Below are 25850 nucleotides of genomic sequence, written 5' to 3' on the forward strand. Positions count from 1 at the left end.
TAATTAGAAAATGAGAGTGCCATGTAAAAACAAATACTGGTTATTTAGTGCCTTTAGCTAGAAATTGGCCTGTCCTACAAAGATGACTGCCATGAGTAAGACTGAGTAAGCCATAATCATCAAAATGACTGAGAATTAAGAAAGAAAATTAACTCCCAAAGGTAATCACCATAGATCTCATTAGTTCAGGAATACCCTACCTTAGGACTTTAATTAAAAATAATATTTATTCCAAATAAATGAGTGCTGGCAGGTTTCTGCAGAATCCATAATCTTGGTTATGCTAAATCTTATATTAAGGCAGACATCATTAATCTCATTTGAGATGCCCTCCAGTCTGACAGCCCTTATAGCACTGGGGCTGTTTCTTGCAGCAGCCTTTTTATCTTCACAAAAGAGTTATAACTCATGCAGATACCTAATGTAGAAAGGTCTAGGCAATTAGAGACATCACTTTGAGATCTACACTGGCATTTTATCATGTTAGAAAGCTTCTCATAATGAGTTTGTTCTCAAATGGAGGCCAATATCTCAACACTACCATCAAATTAATGGTTATTTTATTATTTTATTTATTTATTCCTACCAGTCTTTGTCCCAGAGAAGCATCAGGTATTTTATAATTACTCACAGGATATGACCAGATAAGAGAGAAATTGTAACAAGTCAGTGAAAAAAGTAGGGCCAAGCAGAGAATGAGAGTAGAGAAGGCAGGAAGAAGTTAGAAGGAATGAGGTTAATAGCCCAAAGGCACGCTGTAAAGTGCTATAAAATTATACACTTGCAAGTTTGCGAGCTGATTGTTGACTTATATTCCAAGTCTCGTATAATGATTAATTCTGAGTTTTGTTCACTACCTATTCTGATTATTTTTGTACAAGTTCCTGATAGATGCATGCACTGGGGGTCGAATAGCATCCCCCAGAATTCATGTCTACCTGGAGCTTGTGAAAGTGGCCTTATTTGGAAATAGGGTCCTTGCAGATGTAATCAAGTTAAGATGAGGCCATATGGGATAAGGGTGGGCCTGAAATCCAGTGTCCGGCGGTGTCCTTACAAGGAGAGGGCAATTTGGATTCAGAAACTCACCGGAGATCGGAGATGACAGAGTCAGGGATTGGAGCGATGTGGGAACAAGCCAAAGAACTCGGAGGATTGCCAGCTAGGAAGAGGCAGAAAGAATCCTTCCCCAGAGCCTTCTGAGCAGCATGGCCCTGCCAACAGCTTCACTTCTAACCTCCAGATCTGTGAAGGAATAAATTTCTATTGTTTAACCCACCCAGTTTGTGGTACTCTGTTATGACAGCTCTAAGAAATTAATACAACCCTGAAACATTTTTCTTCCTAAGAACCTAGAGTACATTCCCAGTATGAGTATAAAGATTTGAAGGGGAAAAAAATGAAGTTAAAAGAAAGAAAATTCCAAAAGTGTTGTCTAGTAAGCTTTTTGTTTAAAACCTAAGCTCTCCTATACACATTGGCTGGTGACAAAACAAGTATCAAGTAAACAAGTGATGAATCCAAAGAGGGAAAAAAAATCTTGGAAGTTTCCAATCACATTTACTTTAACAGATTGTTTTTATATGGTATGGTTAAATAGGGGTTTTGTTTGTTTGTTTGTTTGTTTGTTTGTTTCGGGCTGCACCCACAGCATATAATATATATGAAAGTTCCCAGGCCAGGGGTCAATTTGGAGCTGCAGCTGCCTGCCTACACAACAGCCACAGCAACACAGGCGGGATCTGAGTTGTGTCTGCAAACTAAACCACAGCTCACAGCATCTCAGGATCGTTAACCCTGAGCAAGGCCAGAGATCAAACCCATATCCCCATGGATCCTGGTCAGGTTTGTTACTGCTTAGCCACAATGGGCACTCCCTAAGGAGGCTTTTGATATTTCTTTGCATATATCATGAGAGTATAATTTTTCCAAAGCTATGCAGCGAGGACAGTCTTCAGTGAGACTGCTGTCCCCTCTCTATCTCTTTCCTTTACCTCCAATTGAGGGAGGGGCTTACCTAGAGCTAGAGTCAAAAAAACAAACACTTCAGTTTTAAAAGTCGGAATGCAAACATTTGAGAGCGCAGGCAAGATGATTTCAGATCTACTTTAAGACAACCATAATAACATACCCCAAACTGATAAACTTGTGCCGAACGTTTGCGAACCAGATGAAAACATAGGTTTGTATTCTATCCTGCGGAAATGAAACTACTGCTTCATGGTTCCACTATTTAAGATGTAGACAGCCATGAGTTCCCCTGTGGCCCGGCAGGTTAAGGATCCTGTATTGCCCCAGCTGTGGGGCAGGTCACAACTGCAGCACAAGTTCAATCCCTGGCTCGGGAATTTCCACATGCTGGGTGCGGCCAAAAAAAGATACAGACAGCCAGTGAGTTGGTGGTGTCCAGCATGTACTCCTCATAGAGGCCTTCAGCTGGGAGTCAGGCACCTCTCACAACATAGGCCTTGCTATCAACATAGTTGTGAGCTACAATCAAAAGCCAGTATGTGGGTGCTACTGGGCTGAGTATATTTTCATGCTAGGAAAACTTACACTCGCAGTTAACTTGATCACAGACTCAAAGGCTGCAGGCCAGATTCAGCCCATAGGCTTGTTTTGTTTAGCCTGCTTGGCTATTTTGTTTTTAATTAATTGCTAACTTTTAAAAATTGGGAGGTTTCGTGTGAAATTCCGTATTACCAGTGGGCATGAATTTCTGCAGGGCAATCATCTAGAGCTGAATGGCGGCTCCCCCCTTAGCTGGAGGCAAGCCCCCTCGAGAGCCTGCTGTGAACACCCACCCCTTCAGGGGCCATGGCCACAAAGCACAGGGATAAATGCAGCTTCACAGCCAAGGCTCCCTCAGTTCCACTCCTGGATGTGTGACCTCAAGCAAGTGGTTTCACTTCTCTGGACTTGAACTTCCTCTTATGTAAAATGGGTGTAATTATAGTGTCTATCTCATTAGATCGTTTGAGGGATTAGGAGTTAAAACATATAAAGCACTTATAAGTTTTAATGCCTGGCACGCGGTGGAAACTCAGTAAGTGTTTGTTGTTATTTTATTATTAACTAGTATTCCATTTCTATCTTACCTGTTCCACTGTTTTCACTTTTATTACTTACCTGGCTGTTGGTAGTGTTTGAGTTTTGGCCTCTAGCTCCAGGGAAAGCCCTCACCCTCAGTTGGAGGTAGAGCCAGCTGGTTTCCTGTGGGCTTACACAGAGGGGCAGCAGGGTTTATGCCTGGTGATTTGATCAAGAGCCCAAATTCCACAGCCAGACAAACTGGCTTCCAAGCCCTACTTCCTAGCAACATGCTCTTATATAAATTACCGAACTCTCTAAAGCCTGTGTTTAGTTACTTCTATGAAGTAGTAAGGGAAATGTTGTGAATTAATGTGCCTAGCACAGAGTAGGTTTTAGCTTTTGTCATTAAGAATATGCAGTAGACTTAAGCGTTCTGCTCACCAGCAGCCCTAGGCCTAGCCCACCTCAATTCCTCCAGGCTGCCAGGGCCATTCTATAGTATGAGCCTTGCTGGAGGCTGTGCTTCCAGGACTGAGGGAGATGTGAACCAGGAAGAAACAAGGTATAGCTTGGAGCCACTTTATTTTTAACTCTGTCATCCCTTTCTCTTGTCATCCCAAGATATATATCCCAGATAGCATCAAAATTTGCATGGCCTTGAAATTAAAAACAACTCTTCTAAGATGGGAGCAATTTTTTCCCCCACCATTTCAAATAGTAAAAGCATTCAAGCACATGACAAAGATGAAGGCATTCAAGTTGTTAAAGTTTTCCAAAGTAATTCCTCAAGCTCTGAACAGCCTTCTCATATGACTGCCTTCCCAGTGGGACATCCACCCACAGCATGGATTCTCTCCAAATCTTATCAAAGGTTTAAAAATAACTGTTAAAATAATGCATTACACAGTCACATTAAACAGGTCCTCAGAACAGATGACCTCAACGGTATTCCTTAAAGAATGCTATCTACTATTCAACTTGTTTTAGACTTCATGATTCTTAAAGTTTTCCTTTTTTTTAAAGAAGCAATAAAGTATTTCTTCTATTCTATATACAAAAGAAATACAGACAGTTGAAAGTACCAAAGAGTTGACTCAATAGAAAAGTCCTTTTTGTGAAATTATTGTCTGTTGAAAGTTTTTCAAATTTCAATGAAAATAAAGATTAAAAAACAGCTGAATTTTAACTTGATTTTAAAAATTAATCAAATCATGTATGAGAATGGTCATGGCAGCTTCAGTCTTAAGTGCCAAAAAAAAGAAACAATCCAAAAATCTATCAACAGCAGATGGGTAAATGACTTGTGGTAAATTCATACAATAAAAAATAAAATACTACACAGAAATGAAAAAGAATAAACTACTGCTACATGCAACAATAAGAGTGAATTTTGCAAACATAATATTAAGCAAAAGAAGAAAATCTCAGAATACTAGTTACTTTTGAGAGAGACCATCTGGGAGGGAAAACAAGGGAATTTTCTAGAGTATTCGAAATGCCCAAGAGTGGGATTGCTGGGTCATATGGAAGTTCTATATTTAGTTTTCTAAGGTACCTCCATACTGTTCTCCATAGTGGTTGTACCAGCTTCCATTCCCACCAACAGTGCAGGAGGGTTCTCTTTTCTCCACACCCCCTCCAGCATTTGTTATTTGTGGACTTATTAATGATGACCATTCTGACTGGTGTGAGGTAGTACCTCATAGTAGTTGATTTGCATTTATCTAATAATCAGGGATATTGAACATTTTTTCATGTGCTTGTTGGCCATCTGTATATCTTCTTTGGAGAACAGTCTATTCAGGTCTTTTGCCTATTTTTCCATCAGGTGTTGGCTTTTTTTGCTGTTGAGTTATATAAGTTATTTGTATATTTTAGAGATTGAGCCCTTGTCAGTTGCATCTTTTGAAGCTATTTTCTTCCATTCTGTAAGTTGTCTTTTTGGGTTTTTTATGGTTTCCTTTGCTGTGCAAAATCTTGTCAGTTTGATTAGGTCCCATTTCTTTATTTTTGCTTTTATTTCTGTTGCTTTGGGAGACCGACCTGAGAAAACATTTGTAAGGTTAATGTCAGAAAATGTTTTGCCTATGTTCTCTTCCAGGAGTTGGATGGTGTATTGTCAGTGGACAATTTTTAGATGGAAACTGTTACTAAGTGGAAATGAGCACTTGACTAAGTCTAAATTTTATTTTATTTTATTTTATTTATTTTTGGCTACCCTGTGGCATATGTAGCAGGGATCAGATCTGAGCCAAGCTGTGAACTAAGGTGCAGCTGTGTCAATGCCGGATCCTTAACCCACTGTGCTGGGCTGAGGATCAAACCTGCATTCCTAGTGCTCCCAAGATGCTTCTGATCCCATTGTGACAGCAGGAACTTCTAAGTCTAGATTTTAAAAAAGAACATGACATGTGCTTCAAAATATCTAAGCCTCAAAGATTTACATCTAAAAAATGTGGGGAAGGCCAAAACTTTTGCCCCTATTTATTAACAATTGTATGATCTTTGGTTCAGCTCTGACCCTACAGTGAGTCCTCACCCCCTTCCCAGTGTTTTCTAGCACCTCCATCCTCCCTGGCCTTCCATCACTAGAACAGAACATTCCTCTGCTTCTCTGCTTCCAATTTCCTCTCTGCCACCTGAATGTTGAGATTCTATCCCAGGGATTGACTCCTCAGCTGCTGATCCCAAGAGATCTCTTGTTACCAATACCCTAAAGGTGACATTTTCTCAATATTTTTCCAAATAAAATAGGACTCATTACAATTTGTGCAAAATAAACACCCCACCATGAATATACAGCTCCACAGAGAAAATGAGTATAAAATAAACATGATGGGAAAAGTGTGCTGCTTATTCCTGGTGTGGTGTGAACAAAACTCCTGGCCTTCCCCTCAGTAGCAGGATTTAACATAGAAACTTTTCCTCTGGGAATTCAAATTTGCATTGAAGTTTTACTTCACTGGGGGGAAAAACAGTCTTTAGAGAGTGTGTTTCTCAAGGGGAAAAGAATACCATTGGCATTGAGGACTAGATAGGCCTTCATCGTGCCAGACTGTGCCACTCACCATGAGATGCTCCTCTGTCCTGGCTCCACCCAGTGGAATCAAGATACCTTCAGGGATGTAGCAAGGTTGCCAACCAACTACACCTTGACATTGTCTCCCTGGGAGAGAAGAAGAGATCACCCCCAATGGAATGGGAGAACAGAATAGAAATTAAGTTCAGCTACAGGAAAATAAAATTACATTTCTTGCTCCTGAGTTTGTGGATGAGCTGCATACATTAACTTCTGACAAGTGGAAGGAATTCAGGCTTGGGCATGGGACTACCGTGACAAGTGTGCAACACCTAATGGGGCACCAGTCATATCATACGCATTTGTAGATTTGTTCTTTGGTTGTTTTCTTTCTTTTTTTTTTTTTTTAGGGCAGCACCCATGGCATGTGGAGGTTCCTACGCTAGGGGTCCAATCAGAGCTGTAGCTGCTGGCCTACACCAGAGTCACAGCAACTCAGGATCCAAGCCACATCTGTGACCTACACCACAGCTCACTGCAACATTGGATCCTTAAGCCACTGAACGAGGCCAGGGATTGAACCTGCATTGTCATGGATGCTAGGCGGGTTTGTTAACCACTGAGCCATGACGGGAACTCCCACACATTGTAGATTTGTAAATTTACTGATCAGTTATCCCATTAATGGGAGTATATGGACAGAAAGACATCTGTTCCCAATCTGAACAATGATGCCATATGAATCGGAAGCGACCCTGACAAGGAGTTTGAAGAGTTGGACCTGTTCTTTTATTATATAAGTCACCCATCACTATTCATGATTTCCCCAATTTTCATAAAGGTAAAATGCAAACCAGTAAGAGGGGTGGTAATACAGCTACTTGAAAAGAGGAGAGACACTAAAATAAAAAGGAGTCATATATTTTAGAAAAGTTGGATTTGTGATACAACTTTAATTTTTTTTTTAATTTGGAAAAAAAAGAAAGATTGTGGGATTAGGACAGATGTCCCCAAATGATCACGGTTCATGAGCCCTTGTTGCCTCAGTAATATTTTTATTGTGCCCCCTAGGTCTGAAGAAATACTGAATAGTTAGTTCTGATTATTCTATAGTGAGTTCAAACATTTTATATATGTCCTAAAAGGTAAATAGCCTTTTAAAAAATTACATTGGAATTAAATTGGAAGACAAAATAATTTTTATATCATTCTAAATAATCACACTGACAAATGTTCTGGTCTAGCATGGCTCAACTTCTGAAACTTTGGGAACAGATTGAATTCTGCCATCAACATTTCCTGTTATGCACTGATTTTCACAAAGTCCTTCCTTGTCATCATGGTAATGTCTAAAAACCTAGCTTTCCAAAGCTATGATATCGCCTAAAAGAACATAGCACAATATTGAAACGTGAACTATCTCACAATAGTAGTTTCACAATGTCTGACAGATGTTAACTTTCTGTTTCCCTCAAAATTTTTGAATGTCCCATGGTGTCCCCTGGGAATTTGCTGTGCCTCTACCTCTTGCAGCATCTCTGTGCAGAGTTTAAGACAAAGGGGTTAAGACAAACGTGAAATCCTAGACACGTTGAAATGAAGTGTGGAGGAGATGTTTTTCATGGCCTGACACCCGTGGCTGAGAGAGCCATAATTAAGCCTGAAGTCCAGCTCTCAAGAGCCTGTTTGTTTCTTCTTGGGCACTTCAGATCGTGTCTTCAGAAGTATTTTGAAAATTCTGAAGTGCTGTAACAATAAGAACTACGTAATTAACTGGTAAAAGAGCTGTCTGCTAGAATGTAAGCTCCAAGATGCCATGAAGTTTTACATCCTCAATACCTAGCGCCTGGGATATAGCTGGTTTTTAATAAACAGTTGATGAATCAATGGATGAAAGTAAAGAGGATACACTGAAATTTCAAACTCTTGGTGTTTTTGATAGAGTTGTAGGGTTGACTTGAGTTTCATGCTTTTCTCTGTATTCTGTCTAACGCAGTTGGTGACCTTCCAAATGAAATCTAAGTTGTAGTGTGGTTGGAGATTATATACATGAAAGTGCCTAGTACATAGAGGGGCTCAGTAAATGATTAATTTTTTAATAGGGAGATAAAGTAGGATGGTGGCAAGAATATAAGTTTTGGAGTAGGACCAATTTGGATTTGAGCTGACTTGACAATCACCATATTTCTCTGCATCTCAGATTTTCCCATATGTAATTTGGGGCTAAACACCTTAGAGGGCAGAGTCGTTGCAAGGATTAAATGAGAAAATGTATGTAAAGCACTTAGTGTAATGCCTGCAACATAAGAAGTAAAAACAGGAGTTATTTATCCTAATAGGTAATTTTTACTTTATTTGGCTTATTCCTCTGAAGTTAAGTTTCAGGACCTATAAATATACATGCTACCTTGGGGCCTTTGCATTGGCCTGGAATATTCTAATAGATGGTCACTTTCTTCCAGTAAGTCTACTCAAGTTCATGTTCTCTGCAAGACCTGTACAAAACTCCCTACTTAGAATCGCACACCTCCATTCCCCTTACTTGGTCAGTTTTTTCTCCTAACACCTGTCACCCTTTAACATTCTATTTTCTGTGTCATTTAGTTTCACTCTATCCTCACAAGAATATAAACTCTAGGAAGATAGGGGGTTTTGTCTGTTTCGCTCACCTGACCTCAGGTCTGCCTAGATCAGTGCCTGACAGAGGGTTAGCACTCAATAGATATTTGTGAAATTGAATTCAACTGATTGTAATATGGTCTCACTGAATTTTATACTTTTTTTTTGGCTGTTTTTTTAGGGCTGCACACATGGCATATGGAGGTTCCCAGGCTAGGGGTCTAATCACAGCTAGAGCTGCTGGCCTATCCACAGCCACAGCAATGTGGGATCCTTAACCCAATGAGCAAAGCCAGGGATCGAACCTGCAACCTCATGGTTCCTAGTCAGATTCATTTCTGCGGCACCACAATGGGAACTTCTGAATTTTATACTTTTTAGGTTGGGTCCATTATTTAATTTGTCAGTATGATTTTGAGAAATAATAACCAGCTTTCATCCCACTTCTTTAAGTGTGGCCCATCACCCACACTCCACGCAACTAGCCCCCACCAAGGAAAACTCCGGGCACCTTTCCTGGATCAATTACTGGCTGTGTGAACCTTGACAGTTTTCTTAGCCTCTCTGTGTCTTGGTTGCATTACCTATAAATGGGGATAAAACCATCACTGATCCACAAAAATCTTGGGATTTAATGCACTACAACAGTGCCTGACACACATTCAATAAATATGAGCTATTGTGATTGTATTTCAGCCAAGTCCAGGACCCTCTCCCCTTAGTCCTGCTCTGCATCTCTATTCTGCCCTGCTCGGATATTCATTTCTTCCTGACCCACCTCCTCTTTCATCTCCTACCTCTTACCCATCTGATCTGAAACCGGTGAGATCTCTTTAGCTTCAAATCTCCTTTTTCCTCTATTTTTTAAAACATTTGCCATTAGGCCCAGACTGTTTTTGGAAGCTCCAGGTAACTGCCTAACTAACCTGTGTCTGGACTAAAGCTTTCATGGTGTTTTTTGTTTTTTGTTTTTTTGTTTCCTTTTCTAGGGCTGCACCCATGGCATATGGAGGTTCCCAGGCTAGGGGGTCTAATCGGAACTGTAGCTGCCAGCCTACACCAGAGCCATAGCAACGAGGGATCCGTGCCGCAATGCAACCTACACCACAGGTCACAGCAATGCTGGATCCTTAACCCACTGAGCAAGGCCAGGGATGGAACCCGCAACCTCATGGTTCCTAGTCAGATTCATTAACCACTGTGCCACAGCAGGAACTCCAAAAGCTTTCATGTTTTAACAATGCGATTCAAAGAAAAATCCTCACGGGAACAAGAGGGAAAAACTGTTCACAAGTTGTTTTATTTGACCTTAATCCAGAAATGTTTTAATACTGTCAATTATCAGCAATAACTTACCCCATTTCATTTATGATTTTTTAAAGCCTACTTAACATCTTGGGTTGTATCATTTTAAAGAGGAAATAATTCCCAGTTTTCTAATATGTATATGCTCAGAAATTATTCTGAGGCTATAAGAGAAAATATCCTCCTCCCTAGAAGGGCTATGCTATCTTAACTTGGGCTGTGAAGACTGCCCTATCTTGTGTCCCCAGTCTCAGGAAAGGGGGGCTGCTGGAGAACTTGGCTAAAGGTAGGGAGGTAAAAGGTCCAAAGGATTAAATTTCTGGCTCCCAAAATAACCCTGAGTACTCCTGCCACCTCCAAATCAGGCCCTGCACGCTTTTTCCTGCTGGCAGGGTGCCACCTCTCTGGCCCAAGCCCAGGAGGCCCTGGGGAGCCATGGATAACCCTCTATCTCCACAGGATAGTCCTCTAGAGAGACAGGCAGCCCATCGAATTAAGGATGGACATGCAGGGTGCTTTCTCTCTCTTCTCAGACTATCATTCTTCTCTTTCTTTAATCTACTTACTTCACCTATCTTTAGGCTCCTGGAAAGCTTGAGGACAGTGTTTTCCCAAGCTCAATAATGTGAGAACCACTGTCATCACCGCCTCCCACCGGCCCCCAACATGTCCAAATCCCACCTATACTTGTTGCTTAAATTGGTTCACTTTTCCACTTAGCTGTTTAAAGACTAGCTGTTGATATATAGCACTGATTTAAATTTAAAACCAGTTTCTCCTGCAATAAACAGAAGGCTCACATATAAATATAGTTAAGACATAGTATATAGGAACGGAATTTTAATTGGCTATGGCTGCTTGCTTTAGGCCTTGTGCCCGCATCCTGCTTCGTTAAGGAATACTGGAGAAGCGTTAAAGACATACTAGTATCAAAGTGAGACTTGCTCCCTGCAATAGGGACTGGAAAGAGGACAGAAGAGAGACGTTCTAATTTAATTTTTAAATACCACGCCTACATAAAACTTAAACAGTTCCCACTTTGGGAAAGGCTGCTCTCAGCTTAGGCTCACAAAAGACAATACGTGTGTTGAAATCTGATAGGCCTCATCCCATTTCCCTCAAGTACTGAGTACAGTATTTAATAACTGTGCTCAAAAACTTTTGCACTTTTTTTCTTATTATTTGCTCACACCTTCAGACCAACCACCAAAAAGTGTTTTAGGATTCTGCTGTGGATCGTAAAATGTGGCCAGTGATTAGGTCTTTGGATGCCATTTAGCCCAAATCTTGACCCATCTTAATTTTCCCGAAAAGAGACTTGGGGTTCGAGGCCGAGGGTGATTTTCCCAAGGTCACGCAGAGGGTAGACTAGTTTTTGTCTCTGCAGCTTGGATAACAAGCTTTCTCGTCCCACAGGAGGCTTCCCATGGGTAGCCTAGCTGGCACGTGGCCAAACCTCCAGCCTCCGCTTTGTTGATCGTGGTTACCATGGCGGCGGCACACTGTTCCCCGCCTCCTCTTGGTGACGTTATGGGACTAGCCTCCAATGGGAAAGCAGCTCAGCGTCAAGCACCGCCTTTCCCGGCGAGTTTGGGCCTTGAGGCCGGGAGAGAAGTGTTGACAGTGCTGGGCTGGCTGGCTCCGGTCGCGGACGCGGCGAGTTACACCGTTTTTCAATCTGTCCGCGGACGCCGCCGCCCGAGACAAAGCCAGGATGTTCGGGATGCTGAGCAGCAGCTTTGAGGATGACCCCTTCTTCTCGTGAGTACCTGGGGCCGGGAGCCAGCGGTCGCGCGGGAATTCAGGGATCTTGAGTGGCGCTATTTTAAGAGAGGAGAGCCAGTTAAAACTCTAAAGAGGGCGAGAAGGAATTCGGGTGACCCCAGGAGGCAGCTTAAGGAAGACTTAGGGCGCAAGTGGGAAGGGAAAGAGGATTTAGAGGCGTTTGATGGAGAGGAGGGTTTGGGGATACTGGGAGGAGGGAAGAGAAGGATTTGGGGGCGTGAGGTAGTCTAAGTAGGCTCCCCTCACCCCCAACAATCCCGGGTCCAGGCTGCTCTCCACTTGGCCTGAATTCGGGTACCCAGCAACCCTCAAATCCGATACTTCCGGTTTTCTAGTCCTGCCTTCGCAGCAGCAGAAGCTTTGCAGGTGATGGTAACTGCCTTCTCGGTTGAACTTCTGGTGAAAATTCTGTTTACAGGACCCTCTCTACACCTGTTTCAACCTCAAATGAGGGGCAGAAAATATTTAATAAGATAACAAGTCTTCGAAAAGGGAAAGTTTTTTAAAAAACAGTATTTTCCATAACATGTGTTTATAAGAGCACAACAAAGTTGGAGAGCTGTGCTGTCTCTCCCCTGGAAGTGGTTGGAAGTTGCCAGGTGCAGTGTTTGTTTCCTTTGCTCGCTTTGTTACAGTGCTAGCCTTGTTTGGAAAGGGACTCCAAATAGGACAGGGAAGCAGAAAGAGGGTGCATTTAACACCTCGGGTAAACAAGTGCCAACCTGTGAATGGTTCCAAGTGAAATAATGTGATGCCTTAAGAGAAGGCATCCAGAAATTAATTAGTTTCATTATGATGAAGTTTGCTGGGGTTTGCCTTGTCTTTTAAGTTCTTCTTTGGCGGTTATATAAAAGTAATAACACAATCTAGTTGGATCTCTAAAACAGGAAAATGTGTTACTTTTTTAACCCAAGTGTTTTGCCACTGGGACAGGTTTTGACTTCCTGTCCTAGTTTATTTTGATCACTTAAAATATCTATGCAACTTGGGGACTTTTAAAAAGGTTAAAATGTTAACAGTTTACTATGAAGATTTTTGTTCTTTAAAGGAGAATATTATATTGGCTTAAAATATGTTAGTACTGTATTAAAACCAAATAAGATAGAAGTAATAATTGAGAGAAAATTAATAGTAGAAAAGATGAGATGATTAATGTAGAAAAAATAAAATTATTAATACTTAATTCTAAAAGTTATTCATTATAATTAAGGAGTATATAGACTCAGGAAAATTTATCATACTCTTTTAATTAACTTGTTTAGGAGCACTTGGGTCCTTTATGACCAGCATCATTTTAACAAATTTCAAGTTTTGTATTACGGTTTGCTCTTTTAAAAGTCTCTGAGAGTAGGGACTAAATATATACAAAGATTAGTTGAGCTGTTAAAGTGGTTCTTATGTAATTGTGACATCAGTACAATAGATGATAGCTAAGTGTTTCATTAAAAAGAGCAATGGGAATTCCTGCCATGGCTCAGCAGTTAACAAACCCAACTAGGATCCATGGGGATGCGGGTTTGATCCCTGATCTCGCTTAGTGGGTTAAGGATCTGGTGTTGCTGTGAGCTGTGGTGTAGGTCACAGATGCAGCTCAAGTACTGTGTTGCTGTGGCTGTGGTGTAGGCCGGCAGCTGTAGCTCCAATTGGACCCCTAGCCTGGGAACCTCCATATGCTGCGGGTGCAGCCCTAAAAAGCAAAACAACAGCAACAAAAAAAAGAGCAATGGCCTTAACTAAACCATACGTGTAGAATCAGTGCATTCTTTAAAACATGTAGCAGGAGTTACTTTTGTAGCTCAGTGGGTAAGAAACACAACTAGGATCCGTGAGGATGCGGGTTCAACCCCTGGGCCTCACTCAGTGGGTTAAGGATCCAGTGTTGCCGTGAGCTGTGGTGTAGGTCACAGACATGGCTCGGATCTGGTGTTGCTATGGCTGTGGTGTAGGCCAGCAGCTGTAGCTCCAATTGAACCCCTAGCCTGGGAACTTCCATATGCCACGGGTACAGCCCTAAAAAGGAAAAAAAAAAAAGGTGTAGCAAAGGTATAATTTAAACTCTTGGGTAACTCTTTCTGAGCAAAGGCAATGAACCCAAGAGTCAGGCCAGAAATAGTAACAGACCACAAATAGTAGGCATACATCAAAGAACACCCTTCTCCTGTGCCCAGGATGGTTAGGACCATCAGCTACACGTCAGTAGGTCTTTTAGTCCTACTGACTCTCTGTAGCTTTCTTCAAATGCAGGCAGCCATATCATAGAAATTTGGGATGAAATTATTTAACTTTATAAAACTATAATTTCTTTGCTACACAATTGACAACATAGAGAGTAAACATAATTGAGGTGAGATGGGGAGGTAAAGGAGAAAGATAATCTGAGTTTATATTTAAGTAATCTGTCATTTGACCCCTATTACCCAAACCCCAAACTAAATGAGTATCCATTACTTAAGTCAAGCATAAGGAATTCATAAAGGGGGGAGACTCCTTATTAAATCATTCAGTGACCTTAAGGAACACACAATGGTTCCATGCCCACCATCTTTTATGTAAATATTATCACTACTGCTAACATTATGTTTCTGCTTATTGGGCTCCCTAGTGGCAGTTTTAGTGTCTGACATGTAGAAAGTTTTCAGTAAATATCATTTAATGACAATAGGTGTCCTTTACTCTTATAGTTAATGTGGTGTTCGGCTTATTTTTTGATTGCTGAAAGTAATTACAGATGGTCCTCGATTTACCACAGTTCCACTTAAGATTTTTCAACTCTACAATGATGTGAAAGGATTACACATGCATTAGAAACCATACTTTGAATTTCGAATTAAAGTCTTTTCCTGAGCTAGCGACATGCGGTACAAGACTCTTTCTTGAGGCAGGCAGCAGTAGCAAGCCTCAGCTCCCAGTCAGCGCTGTGATAACGAGGATGATCAACTCATCCACTTAAAACCATCTGTGCAGCCACCAGAGGAGAGGACAAGATGGCGGAGGAGTAGGGGGACACGCTCGCCCTCTCCCACAAACACAACAAAAAAAGCACATCTACAGAATAAATGACTCGCACAGAACAGCAACCAATTGCTGGCAGAGGAACCTAAACTCCAATAATGGCAAGAAGTTCGTGACATTACTGGGCAGAACGGGAGAAAAGAGGAGAGTGAGAGAAGGTGAATCCGAGCGGGACGGGCGCTCCCGAAAGGGAACTGTGGAGGAGAAAGGGATCCCGCACCCTGGAAAGTCACCTACATGGGGGAAAGAGCAAATGAACCAGAGGAATCTCCAGATGCAGAGAAGAGTGTAGCAGTAAGTTGGAGTACGGAAAAGCCGATCAAGAACTGAACGGACCATCTGAACTACGGGCACAGTCACCAAAAATTGAGATGCCTGGGTGGGGGCTGGGCACCGAGACCTCGGCTCCAGAGGTTAGTCCCCAGGCTGGGGGGGCGGGGTGGAGCGGAAACTGCTTGGGAGGTCTAGAAACCATTTGACGGGGCAGAGACTGCCTGGGAGACTAGAAAACAAAGCTGTTGCAGAGGAAGGGAGCAATACTCTAGGGGCGGGGAAGTGGAAAGCCGCATCAGAGGGAACCTGGGAGAAGAGCCTGGTCTGCGCCCGTGCTGGGGAGGGGAGAGAAGAAGGGGTGTGTCCCCGTAGAATACCCCCCACGCCACAGCAAGCTTACAGGCCCACTAGCTAGCTGAAAGCTGTGCTTCCCAGTGCATCCCCTCCCCCTACCCCCGCCACCCCCTATGCTCTCACCGGACCTGGGGCTGCCTGCCATCCAGGAGGGCTGGCCTCAACAATTGCCTGAAGCCTACCACCGCAGGGGCTGTCCCTGCACAGGCCTGCTTGCCCTTTGGTGGGCTACACTTCTGCAGAGCAGCACCAAACACCACCAGCCCCCGAGAAAAGGCCTGCAGCCCAGAAAAGCTAGAACAAGCCTAGTCAGGCTGTGAATAGATCTGCCTAATTCTTGGACGGTTTTTCTGAGTTGGGCTGCCCCGGGGAGGAGCCTCTTGGATTTCCAGTGGCCCTGCTACCCGCCCAAGCCCCCAGCTCCAGGCAGGACCCCTGCAGCCCAGAAAAGCTGCAACAAACCTGGCTGAGTTGGGAAAAGATCTCAGACGGTTTTTCTGAGTCAGGCTGCCCTGGGGAGGAGCCTCTTGGGTCTCCAACGGCCCTGCTACCCGCCAAAGCCCCCAGGGGGTGCCAAGACCTACTGGATCAGCTACATAGGACTGCCAGCTCCAGGCAGGACCCTCTGCAGCCCAGAAAACCTGCAACAAGCTTGGCCCAGGGGGGAAAAGATCTCAGACGGTCTTTCTGAGTCGGGCTGCCCCGGGGAGGAGCCTCTTGGGTTTCCAGAGGCCCTGATACCCGCCCAATCCCCCAGGGGGTGCCCCACTCCCGTGGAATAGCTGCTTAGCACCACTGGCCCCCTGGAAGAGCCCCTGCAGCCCAGAAAATCTGCAGCAAGCTCGGCCAGACTGTGAAAAGATCCGCCTACATTCTCAGGCCATCCTTCTGAGTCGGGCTGCCCTAGGGAAGAGCCTCTTAGGTTCTCAGTGACCCAGATAGCTGCTCCAGCCCCCAGGGGGTGCTGCACTCCTGAGGAACAGCTGCCCAACACCGCCAACCCCCTGCAAGAACCCCACAGCCTAAAAACACCAGAGCAAGCTCTGCATGACCAAGTGAAATCTGCTACCATTGTGGTGTGGACCTCCCAGTCCTGTCTGCCCTCAAGAAGCCCTCCTTTGCTTCAGAGAAACACTGTTAGCCCCCATCAACACTCCAGAAAAGCCACACTGCCTCAAAAAAGATTGACCAACAACGCCAGCCCTCAGGAAATATTCCACGGCAGTGACAAGGCAAACACTGCCCGATAACGGAGAATACAACTCCCTCAGGAGAAAGAAAACAACAAGCAAGATGAAGAAGCTGAGAAACCACCCCCAGTCAAACCAACAGGAGAACTCACCTAAAACAGTCAACAATGAAACAGATCTCTGCAGTCAGACAGACCTGGAGTTCAAAAGAGAAATAGTGTAAATACTGAAGGAATTAAGAGAAGATATGAACAGTAATGCAGATACCCTCAGAAAGGAACTAGAAAATATAAGGAGGAGCCAAGAAAAACTAGAACATTCATTTGCAGAGATGCAAACTGAACTAAGGGCAGTAAAAACCAGAATGAATAATGCAGAAGAACGAATCAGTGATATGGAAGATAGAATAATGGAAATCACTCAATCTGGTCAACAGACAGAAAACCGAATCAAAAAACTGGAAAGTAATATAAGAGACCTATGGGATAATATAAAGCGGGCCAATCTACGCATAATAGGAATTCCAGAAGGAGTAGAAAAAGATAAGGGGATGGAAAATATATTTGAAGAAATTATTGCTGGAAACTTCCCAAATCTAAAGGATACTGGGTTCAAGATACAAGAAGCACAGAGGGCCCCAAACAAACTGAACCCAAACAGACCCACACCAAGACACATCATAATAAAAATGGCAAAAGTTAGTGATAAAGAGAGGATCCTAAAGGCAGCAAGAGAAAAACAGAATGTTACCTACAAGGGAACCCCCATAAGAATATCAGCTGATTTCTCTACAGAAACACTACAGGCCAGGAGGGAATGGCAAGAGATATTTAAAGTGCTAAAAGGAAAAATACGCAACCTAGAATACTCTATCCAGCAAGAATATCATTTAAAATAGAAGGGGAAATAAAAATTTTTTCCAACAAACAAAAACTTAGAGAATACAGCAACACAAAACCCAGGTTAAAGGAAATATTGAAAGGGCTTCTCTAAACCAAAAAGAAAGGAAGGAAAGGGAAGAAAAAAGAAAAGAAAAAAAAAAGAAGAGGAAGAACTAGGACTGAGGAAACCGCAATCAGAGAGCAGTCACTCAAATAAGCCAGCATACAGATTTAATCATGAACATACTTCAAACAAAATAAAATTAAAAAGAAAAAAATAAAAGAGTCATCAAAACCATAAAATGTGGGCAAGGGATGTTAGGAAGTAAATAACCCTTTTTGTTTGTTTGTTTGTATGTTTCTCTTCTTAATTTTATTTTATTTATTTTTTTTTTTTTTGTCTTTTTTTGCTATTTCTTGGGCCGCCCCTGCGGCATATGGAGGTTCCCAGGCTAGGGGCTGAATCGGAGCTGTAGCCACCGCCTACACCAGAGCCACAGCAACGCGGGATCCGAGCCGCGTCTGCAACCTACACCACAGCTCACGGCAACGCCGGATCATTAACCCACTGAGCAAGGGCAGGGACCGAACCCGCAACCTCATGGTTCCTAGTCGGATTCGTTAACCACTGCGCCACGACGGGAACTCCATCTTCTTAATTTTAATATAGTAATGAAGCGTTTGAACTTACAGGACCATCAGGCTAAAACACACAATTATGGGAAGGGGTTAGCATACTTAAAAAACAGGGCAACCACAAGCTAAAACCAAATATTGCATTTGCAAAAAATGAAAAAAAAAATACACTCAAGCAGATAATAACAGGAGACCATCCAACCAAAAAAAAAAAAAAAAAAAAAAAAAAAAAAAAAAAGAAAGGAAGAATGGAGAACCATAGAATAATCAACTGATCAACTGGAACACGAGGTTCAAAATGGCAATAAATAATCATCTATCAATTATCACCTTAAATGTCAATGGACTGAATGCCCCAATCAAAAGACACAGACTGGCTGAGTGGATAAAAAGGCAAAAACCTTCAATATGCTGCCTATACGAAACTCACCTTAGGACAAAAGATACATATAGATTGAAAGTGAAAGGGTGGGGAAAAATATTTCATGCCAATAGACATGACAGAAAAGCAGGAGTCGCAACGCTCATATCAGACAAAATAGACTTTAAAACAAAAGACATAAAGAAAGACAAAGAAGGACACTACTTAATGATTAAGGGATCCATCCAAGGAGAGGATGTTACTATCATCAACATATATGCCCCAAATATAGGAGCACCCAGATACATACAACAAATATTAACAGACATAAAGGGAGATATTGATGAGAATACAATCATAGTAGGAGACCTTAATACCCCCCTCACATCAATGGACAGATCCTCTAGACAGAAAACCAATAAAGCAACAGAGATCCTAAAGGAAACAATAGAAAAGTTAGACTTCATTGATATCTTCAGGACACTACATCCAAAAAAAGCAGAATACACATTCTTCTCAAATGCTCATGGAACATTCTCAAGAATCGACCACATATTGGGACACAAAGCGAATCTCAATAAATTTTAGGAGCATAGAAATTATCTCAAGTATCTTCTCTGACCACAATGCCATGAAATTAGAAACCGACCATGGGAAAAGCAAAGAGAAAAAACCTACTACATGGAGACTAAACAACATGCTACTAAAAAACCAATGGGTCAATGAGTAAATCAAGAAGGAAATTAAAAACTACCTTGAAACAAATGATAATGAAGACACAACCTCTCAAAATCTATGGGATGCTGCGAAAGCAGTGCTCAGAGGGAAATTTATAGCAATCCAGGCCTTTCTCCAAAAAGAAGAAAGATCCCAAATTGACAACTTAACCCTCCACCTAAACGAATTAGAAAAAGAAGAACAAAAAAGTCCTAAAGTCAGCAGAAGGAAGGAAAGTATAAAGATCAAAGAAGAAATCAATAAAATAGAGACTCAAAAAACAAAAGAGAAAATTAATAAAACCAAGAGCTGGTTCTTTGAAAAGGTGAACAAAATTGACAAACCCCTGGCCAGACTCGCTAAAAAGAGGAGAGAAAGAACCCAAATCACCAAAATTATAAATGAAAAAGGAGAAATCACAACGGATACAGCAGAAATACAAAAAACCATAAGAGAATACTATGAACAACTATACGGCAACAAGTTTGACAATCTGGAAGAAATGGACAATTTTCTAGAATCTTACAGCCTGCCAAAACTGAATCAAGCAGAAACAGACCAACTGAACAGACCGATCACTAGAAATGAAATTGAAGAGGTCATAAAATCACTCCCTACAAATAAAACTCCAGGACCAGATGGCTTCACAGGTGAATTTTATCAAACATATAAAGAGGAATTGGTGCCCATCCTCCTTAAACTCTTTCAAAAGGTTGAAGAAGAAGGAATACTCCCAAAGACATTCTATGAGGCCACCATCACCCTCATTCCAAAACCAGACAGAGATACCACCAAAAAAGAAAACTATCGGCCAATATCATTGATGAATATAGATGCAAAAATTCTCAACAAAATCTTAGCCAACCGAATCCAACAACATACCCAAAAAATTATACACCATGACCAGGTAGGGTTCATCCCAGGTTCACAAGGATGGTTCAACATACACAAATCAATCAGCATCATACACTACATTAACAAAAGAAAAGTCAAAAATTATATGATCATCTCAATAGACGCAGAAAAAGCATTTGACAAAGTCCAACATCCATTCATGATCAAGACCCTCACCAAACTGGGTATAGAGGGAACATTCCTGAATCTAATCAAAGCCATTTATGATAAACCCACAGCAAATATAATCCTCAATGGGGAAAAACTGAAAGCCTTCTCACTCAAATCTGGAACAAGACAGGGATGCCCACTCTCACCACTGCTCTTCAACATAGTTTTGGAAGTCCTGGCCACAGCAATTAGACAAACAAAAGAAATAAAAGGCATCCATATAGGAAGAGAAGAGATCAAACTGTCACTGTATGCAGATGACATGATACTATACATAGAAAACCCTAAGGACTCAACCCCAAAACTCCTTGAACTGATTAATAAATTCAGCAAAGTAGCAGGATATAAGATTAACATTCAGAAGTCAGTTGCATTTCTGTATACCAGCAATGAAACATTAGAAAAGGAATACAAAGACACAATACCTTTTAAAATTGTACCTCACAAAATCAAATACCTCGGAATACACCTGACCAAGGAGGTAAAGGATTTATATGCTGAGAACTATAAAACTTTAATCAAAGAACTCAAAGAAGATGTAAAGAAATGGAAAGATATTCCATGTTCCTGGATTGGGAAAATCAATATTGTAAAAATGGCCATACTACCCAAAGCAATCTACAGATTCAATGCAATCCCTATCAAATTACCCATGACATTTTTCACAGAACTAGAACAAACAATCCAAACATTTATATGGAACCACAAAAGACCCAGAATTGCCAAAGCAATCCTGAGAAACAAAAACCAAGCAGGAGGCATAACTCTCCCAGACTTCAAGAAATACTACAAAGCCACAGTCATCAAAACAGTGTGGTACTGGTACCAAAACAGACAGACAGACCAATGGAACAGAATAGAGAATCCGGAAATAAACCCTGACACCTATGGTCAATTAATCTTTGACAAGGGAGGCAAGAACATCAAATGGGAAAAAGAAAGTCTATTCAGCAAGCATTGCTGGGAAACCTGGACAGCTGCATGCAAAGCAATGAAACTAGAACACACCCTCACACCATGCACAAAAATAAACTACAAATGGCTGAAAGACTTAAATATACGACAGGACACCATCAAACTCCTAGAAGAAAACATAGGCAAAACACTCTCTGACATCAACCTCATGAATATTTTCTCAGGTCAGTCTCCCAAAGCAATAGAAACTAGAGCAAAAATAAACCCATGGGACCTCATCAAACTGAAAAGCTTTTGCACAGCAAAGGAAACCCAAAGAAAACAAAAAGACAACTTACAGAATGGGAGAAAATAGTTTCAAATGATGCAACTGACAAGGGCTTAATCTCTAGAATATATAAACAACTTATACAACCCAACAGCCAAAAAACCAATCAATCAATGGAAAAATGGGCAAAAGACCTGAATAGACATTTCTCCAAAGAAGATATACAGATGGCCAACAAACACATGAAAAAATGCTCAACATCGCTGATTATAAGAGAAATGCAAATCAAAACCACCATGAGATACCACCTCACACCAGTCAGAATGGCCATCATTAATAAATCCACAAATAACAAGTGCTGGAGGGGCTGTGGAGAAAAGGGAACCCTCCTGCACTGCTGGTGGGAATGTAAACTGGTACAGCCACTATGGAGAACAGTTTGGAGATACCGTAGAAATCATACATAGAACTTCCATATGACCCCGCAATCCCACTCTTGAGCATCTATCCGGACAAAACTCTACTTAAAAGAGACACGTGCACCCGCATGTTCATTGCAGCACTATTCACAATAGCCAGGACATGGAAACAATCCAAATGTCCATCGACAGATGATTGGATTCGGAAGGTGGTATATATACACAATGGAATACTACTCAGCCATAAAAAAGAATGACATAATGCCATTTGCAGCAACATGGATGGAACTAGAGACTCTCATCCTGAGTGAAAGGAGCCAGAAAGACAAAGACAAATACCATATGATATCACTTATAACTGGAGTCTAATATCCAGCACAAATGAACATCTCCTCAGAAAAGAAAATCATGGACTTGGAGAAGAGACTTGTGGCTGCCTGATGGGAGGGGGAAGGAGTGGGAGGGATCGGGAGCTTGGGCTTATCAGACACAACTTAGAATAGATTTACAAGGAGATCCTGCTGAATAGCATTGAGAACTTTGTCTAGATACTCATGTTGCAACAGAAGAAAGGGTGGGGGAAAAAATGTAATTGTAATGTATACATGTAAGGATAACCTGACCCCCTTGCTGTACAGTGGGAAAATAAAAATAAAAAAATAAAAATTAAAAAAAATAAAATAAAAAATATAACCATCCTGTTTTTCAATTTTAGTACAGTATTCAATATTTCATGAGTTATTAAATACTTTATTATAAAATAGGCTTTGTGTAAGACAGTTTGCCCAGCTGTAGGCTAATGTAAGTATTCTGAGCCTCTTTAAGTTACACTAGGCTAAGCTATGATGTTTGGTACCTTAGGTGTATCAAATGCATTTTCAACTTATGGTTGTTTTCAACTTATGATAGGTTTACCAGGACATAACCCCACCTTAAATTGAGGGAGATCTGTATTTGCGTTCAACAGGTGCCACTGTTGATGTTGGCACTTCTAATTTAAACACTACCACTTTCTAAATTCATTCGTTCAGAATGTGGCATATCGATAAGAAGCACACTCTTGATGTATTAGTTAATCAAAAATAAGAAGACAAAAAAATATATATCTTAGACATAAAATTAGAACTATTAAATTAGAATTGTTATTTGAGACTGGTCAAATTATCAAACATTTTAGAGATTTGGGTGAAAGGCAAATATCTGTAGTTTTTAATTCAAATATATTCACTTCTAATGTTTACCTTCCTATAATAGCAAATGTTAAATGTTTCATCTGAAAATTAAAGGGAAATTTTAAAAGTGATACAAAGTTTGGTATTTTATTATACATTTGGGACTTTTTTTGGTATCATAATGTTTCAGAGATGAAACTATTTCAGTGAAAACTGCCTTACAGTATACCTTCATATATACTTTTTAAGTAAATAATAGTTGTAATTTGCCTAAAAACACAACGACTAAAAACTTGAAGTTCCTGGCCTGTAGTTTTCCTCTTAAGAATATTACTTTGTCCTCCCATTTGCATTTGATTAAGAATAGAAATATGTATGTATGGACAGGAACATTTATTTGTGGTTAAAATTGTTTTAGCCCTAAAAAATGTTAGTTATTAAATTTAAACGTTTATGTATATTTAGTACAATCTAGAAATTTCTGCTTTGTACAGAAACATGAACTTTAAATCTTCTGAGCCACAGAAATGAAATTCTGATCATGCAAGTCTACAAAGAATAGCTATTTTACCACCTAATAGCCATTAGACATTAAAAGCTCAGAAACAGGTTGGCAAATTAGTTTTATTTTTCATCATAAATTGTTAGCATTTCTTTAAGCCACCTGAACTCTTCATATGGATATCATATTGTGATGACTAGTCTTTGGTTAAAGAAACCTTGCAGATACTCACAGGATGTTAGTTTTTCTAACTCTTTACTCTCTTCAGGGACTAAAATTTACATATACATTGGCTCTTTTTAATTTTTTTTTTTTGTTTTTTTGCCATTTCTTGGGCCGCTCCCACCGCATATGGAGGTTCCCAGGCTAGGGGTCTAATCGGAGCTGTAGCTGCCAGTCTATGCCAGAGCCACACAATGTGGAATCCGAGCCGCGTCTGCAGCCTACACCACAGCTCACGGCAATGCTGGATCGTTAACCCACTGAGCAAGGGCAGGGATCGAACCCACAACCTCGTGGTTCCTAGTCGGATGTTAACCACTGCACCATGACGGGTACTCCTGGCTCTTTTTAATTTAAAAAAAATTACTTATTATGCACTTTGGGGACACTGCTTTAACCTCTTCACTGAGTTAAAAGAGAATGTAGGGAGTTCCCATCATGGCTCAGGAGAAACAAACCTGACTATTATCCATGAGGATGCAGGTTTGATCCCTGACCTTGCTTAGTGGGTTGGGGATCCGGCATTGCTGTGAGCTGTGGTGTAGGTTGCAGATGCAGCTTGGAGCCTGTGTTGCTGTGGCTGTGGTGTAGGCCAGTAGCTGTAGCTCTAATTTGACCCCTAGCCTGCGAACTTGCATATGCTGAGGCTGTGGACCTAAAAATAAAAAATTTTTAAAAAATGAATGTATTACATATACAAGACAGGCATTTACTGATACCTTCTTGATTGAAAATAAAGAAAAGCACCTTATTAGAGAAGCAAGACTTTTCACTTGAGGCATTCTTCCATTTGATAGGTACAAACCATTGACTTAGGAACCAAGGAGTGCAACATGATTATGACATAGTTGCTGAATCAGGAAATGCCACTTGGTACCATTGGATCACATCATAATACTCCGTTTTATCAATGAATTTTGTAAACATCCAAGCAAAAGTAGGAGAGTACTTACAGGATAGGAAGGAGCCATAGTCATTCTTACAACTCTTAATATCAAAGGCTTCTGCCATACCCCTGTTCTGTTCTGTTCTAGTCTATTCTATCCTATTCTATTCTATTCTATTCTTATTTGGCTGTGGCCATGGCATATAGATGTTCCCAGGCCAGGGAACGAACCTTTACCTCAGCAGCAACCTGAGCCACTGCAATGACAACATCAGATTCTTAACCTGCTGTGCCACAAGTAAACTCTGACCACACCCCCATTTTAAACTGTGCTTCTAAACAGTAGGAATATAAAATTCACTATGGAAATGTAATTCAGTCTTCACGTATTTCTTAGGTTTCTACTATATGCCCAACCCTGTGGACTTTGTTATAAATTTGTAGAAGTCGTACCCCATGCTCTGAAAGAGTCTGTCATGAATGTCGTATGCATTATTTCTAGTGTTGAAACTTAAAGTTACCTGGTGTATTTCCTTTATGGATCCTGACACCTCACTGAAACATTTCTTTATGATCAAGAGAGCCATAAGAATCTTCTTACTCCACACCATGTGTAGTGGATGGAAAGAATTTCCCTTGATGAATAGGACTGCCATGTCAATTATCTGAAATGCTTTCCTATCTGTTAGTAAACATGCTGCCTAAAGACCCCTCAGGCACACAGCCACCTCTAATCTCACCCAGAGACAAAGCCCCACTCACCAGAGGGATAGGAACTAGCTCCACCTACCAGTGGGCAAGCACCAGTCTCTCCCATCAGGACGCCTACAGCAAGCCCCCATACCAACTTCAGCCACAAGGGGGACAGATGCCAGAAGTAAAAGAGGCTACAACTCTATTGTCTGCAAAAAGGTCACTACACCAAAAACCTATAAAAATGAAAAGACAGAGAACTGTAACTCAGATGAGGGAGAAAGAAAAACCCCCAGAAAAACAGCTAAGTAATCAGGAGATTCTCAGCCTCCAGGAAAAAAACTTTGGGCTGTTGATGCTGAAAATGATGTGAGAAACTGGAAATAAACTGGAGGCAAAGAGGGATAATTTATAGGAAATACTGAGCAAAGAGATACAAGATATAAAACTTAAGAAGAGATACAAAACACAATAACTGAAATAAAAAATTCATTAGAAGTGGCCAACAGTGGAATTCAGGAGG

General features: G+C 41.2%; 1 protein-coding gene across 1 annotated transcript in view; it reads left to right on the plus strand.

Annotated features, from left to right (window-relative positions):
- Positions 11552-25850, plus strand: part of MLF1 (myeloid leukemia factor 1) — a 47998-nt gene continuing 33699 nt past the window's right edge. Inside the window, 1 exon segment of the mRNA XM_003358641.5 lies at positions 11552-11737. Within this exon segment, the coding sequence (XP_003358689.3) occupies positions 11691-11737 (47 nt within the window). The 5' untranslated portion in view covers positions 11552-11690.

This window comes from Sus scrofa, chromosome 13 (genome assembly GCF_000003025.6).
Source record: "Sus scrofa isolate TJ Tabasco breed Duroc chromosome 13, Sscrofa11.1, whole genome shotgun sequence".
NCBI classification, from domain to species: domain Eukaryota; kingdom Metazoa; phylum Chordata; class Mammalia; order Artiodactyla; family Suidae; genus Sus; species Sus scrofa.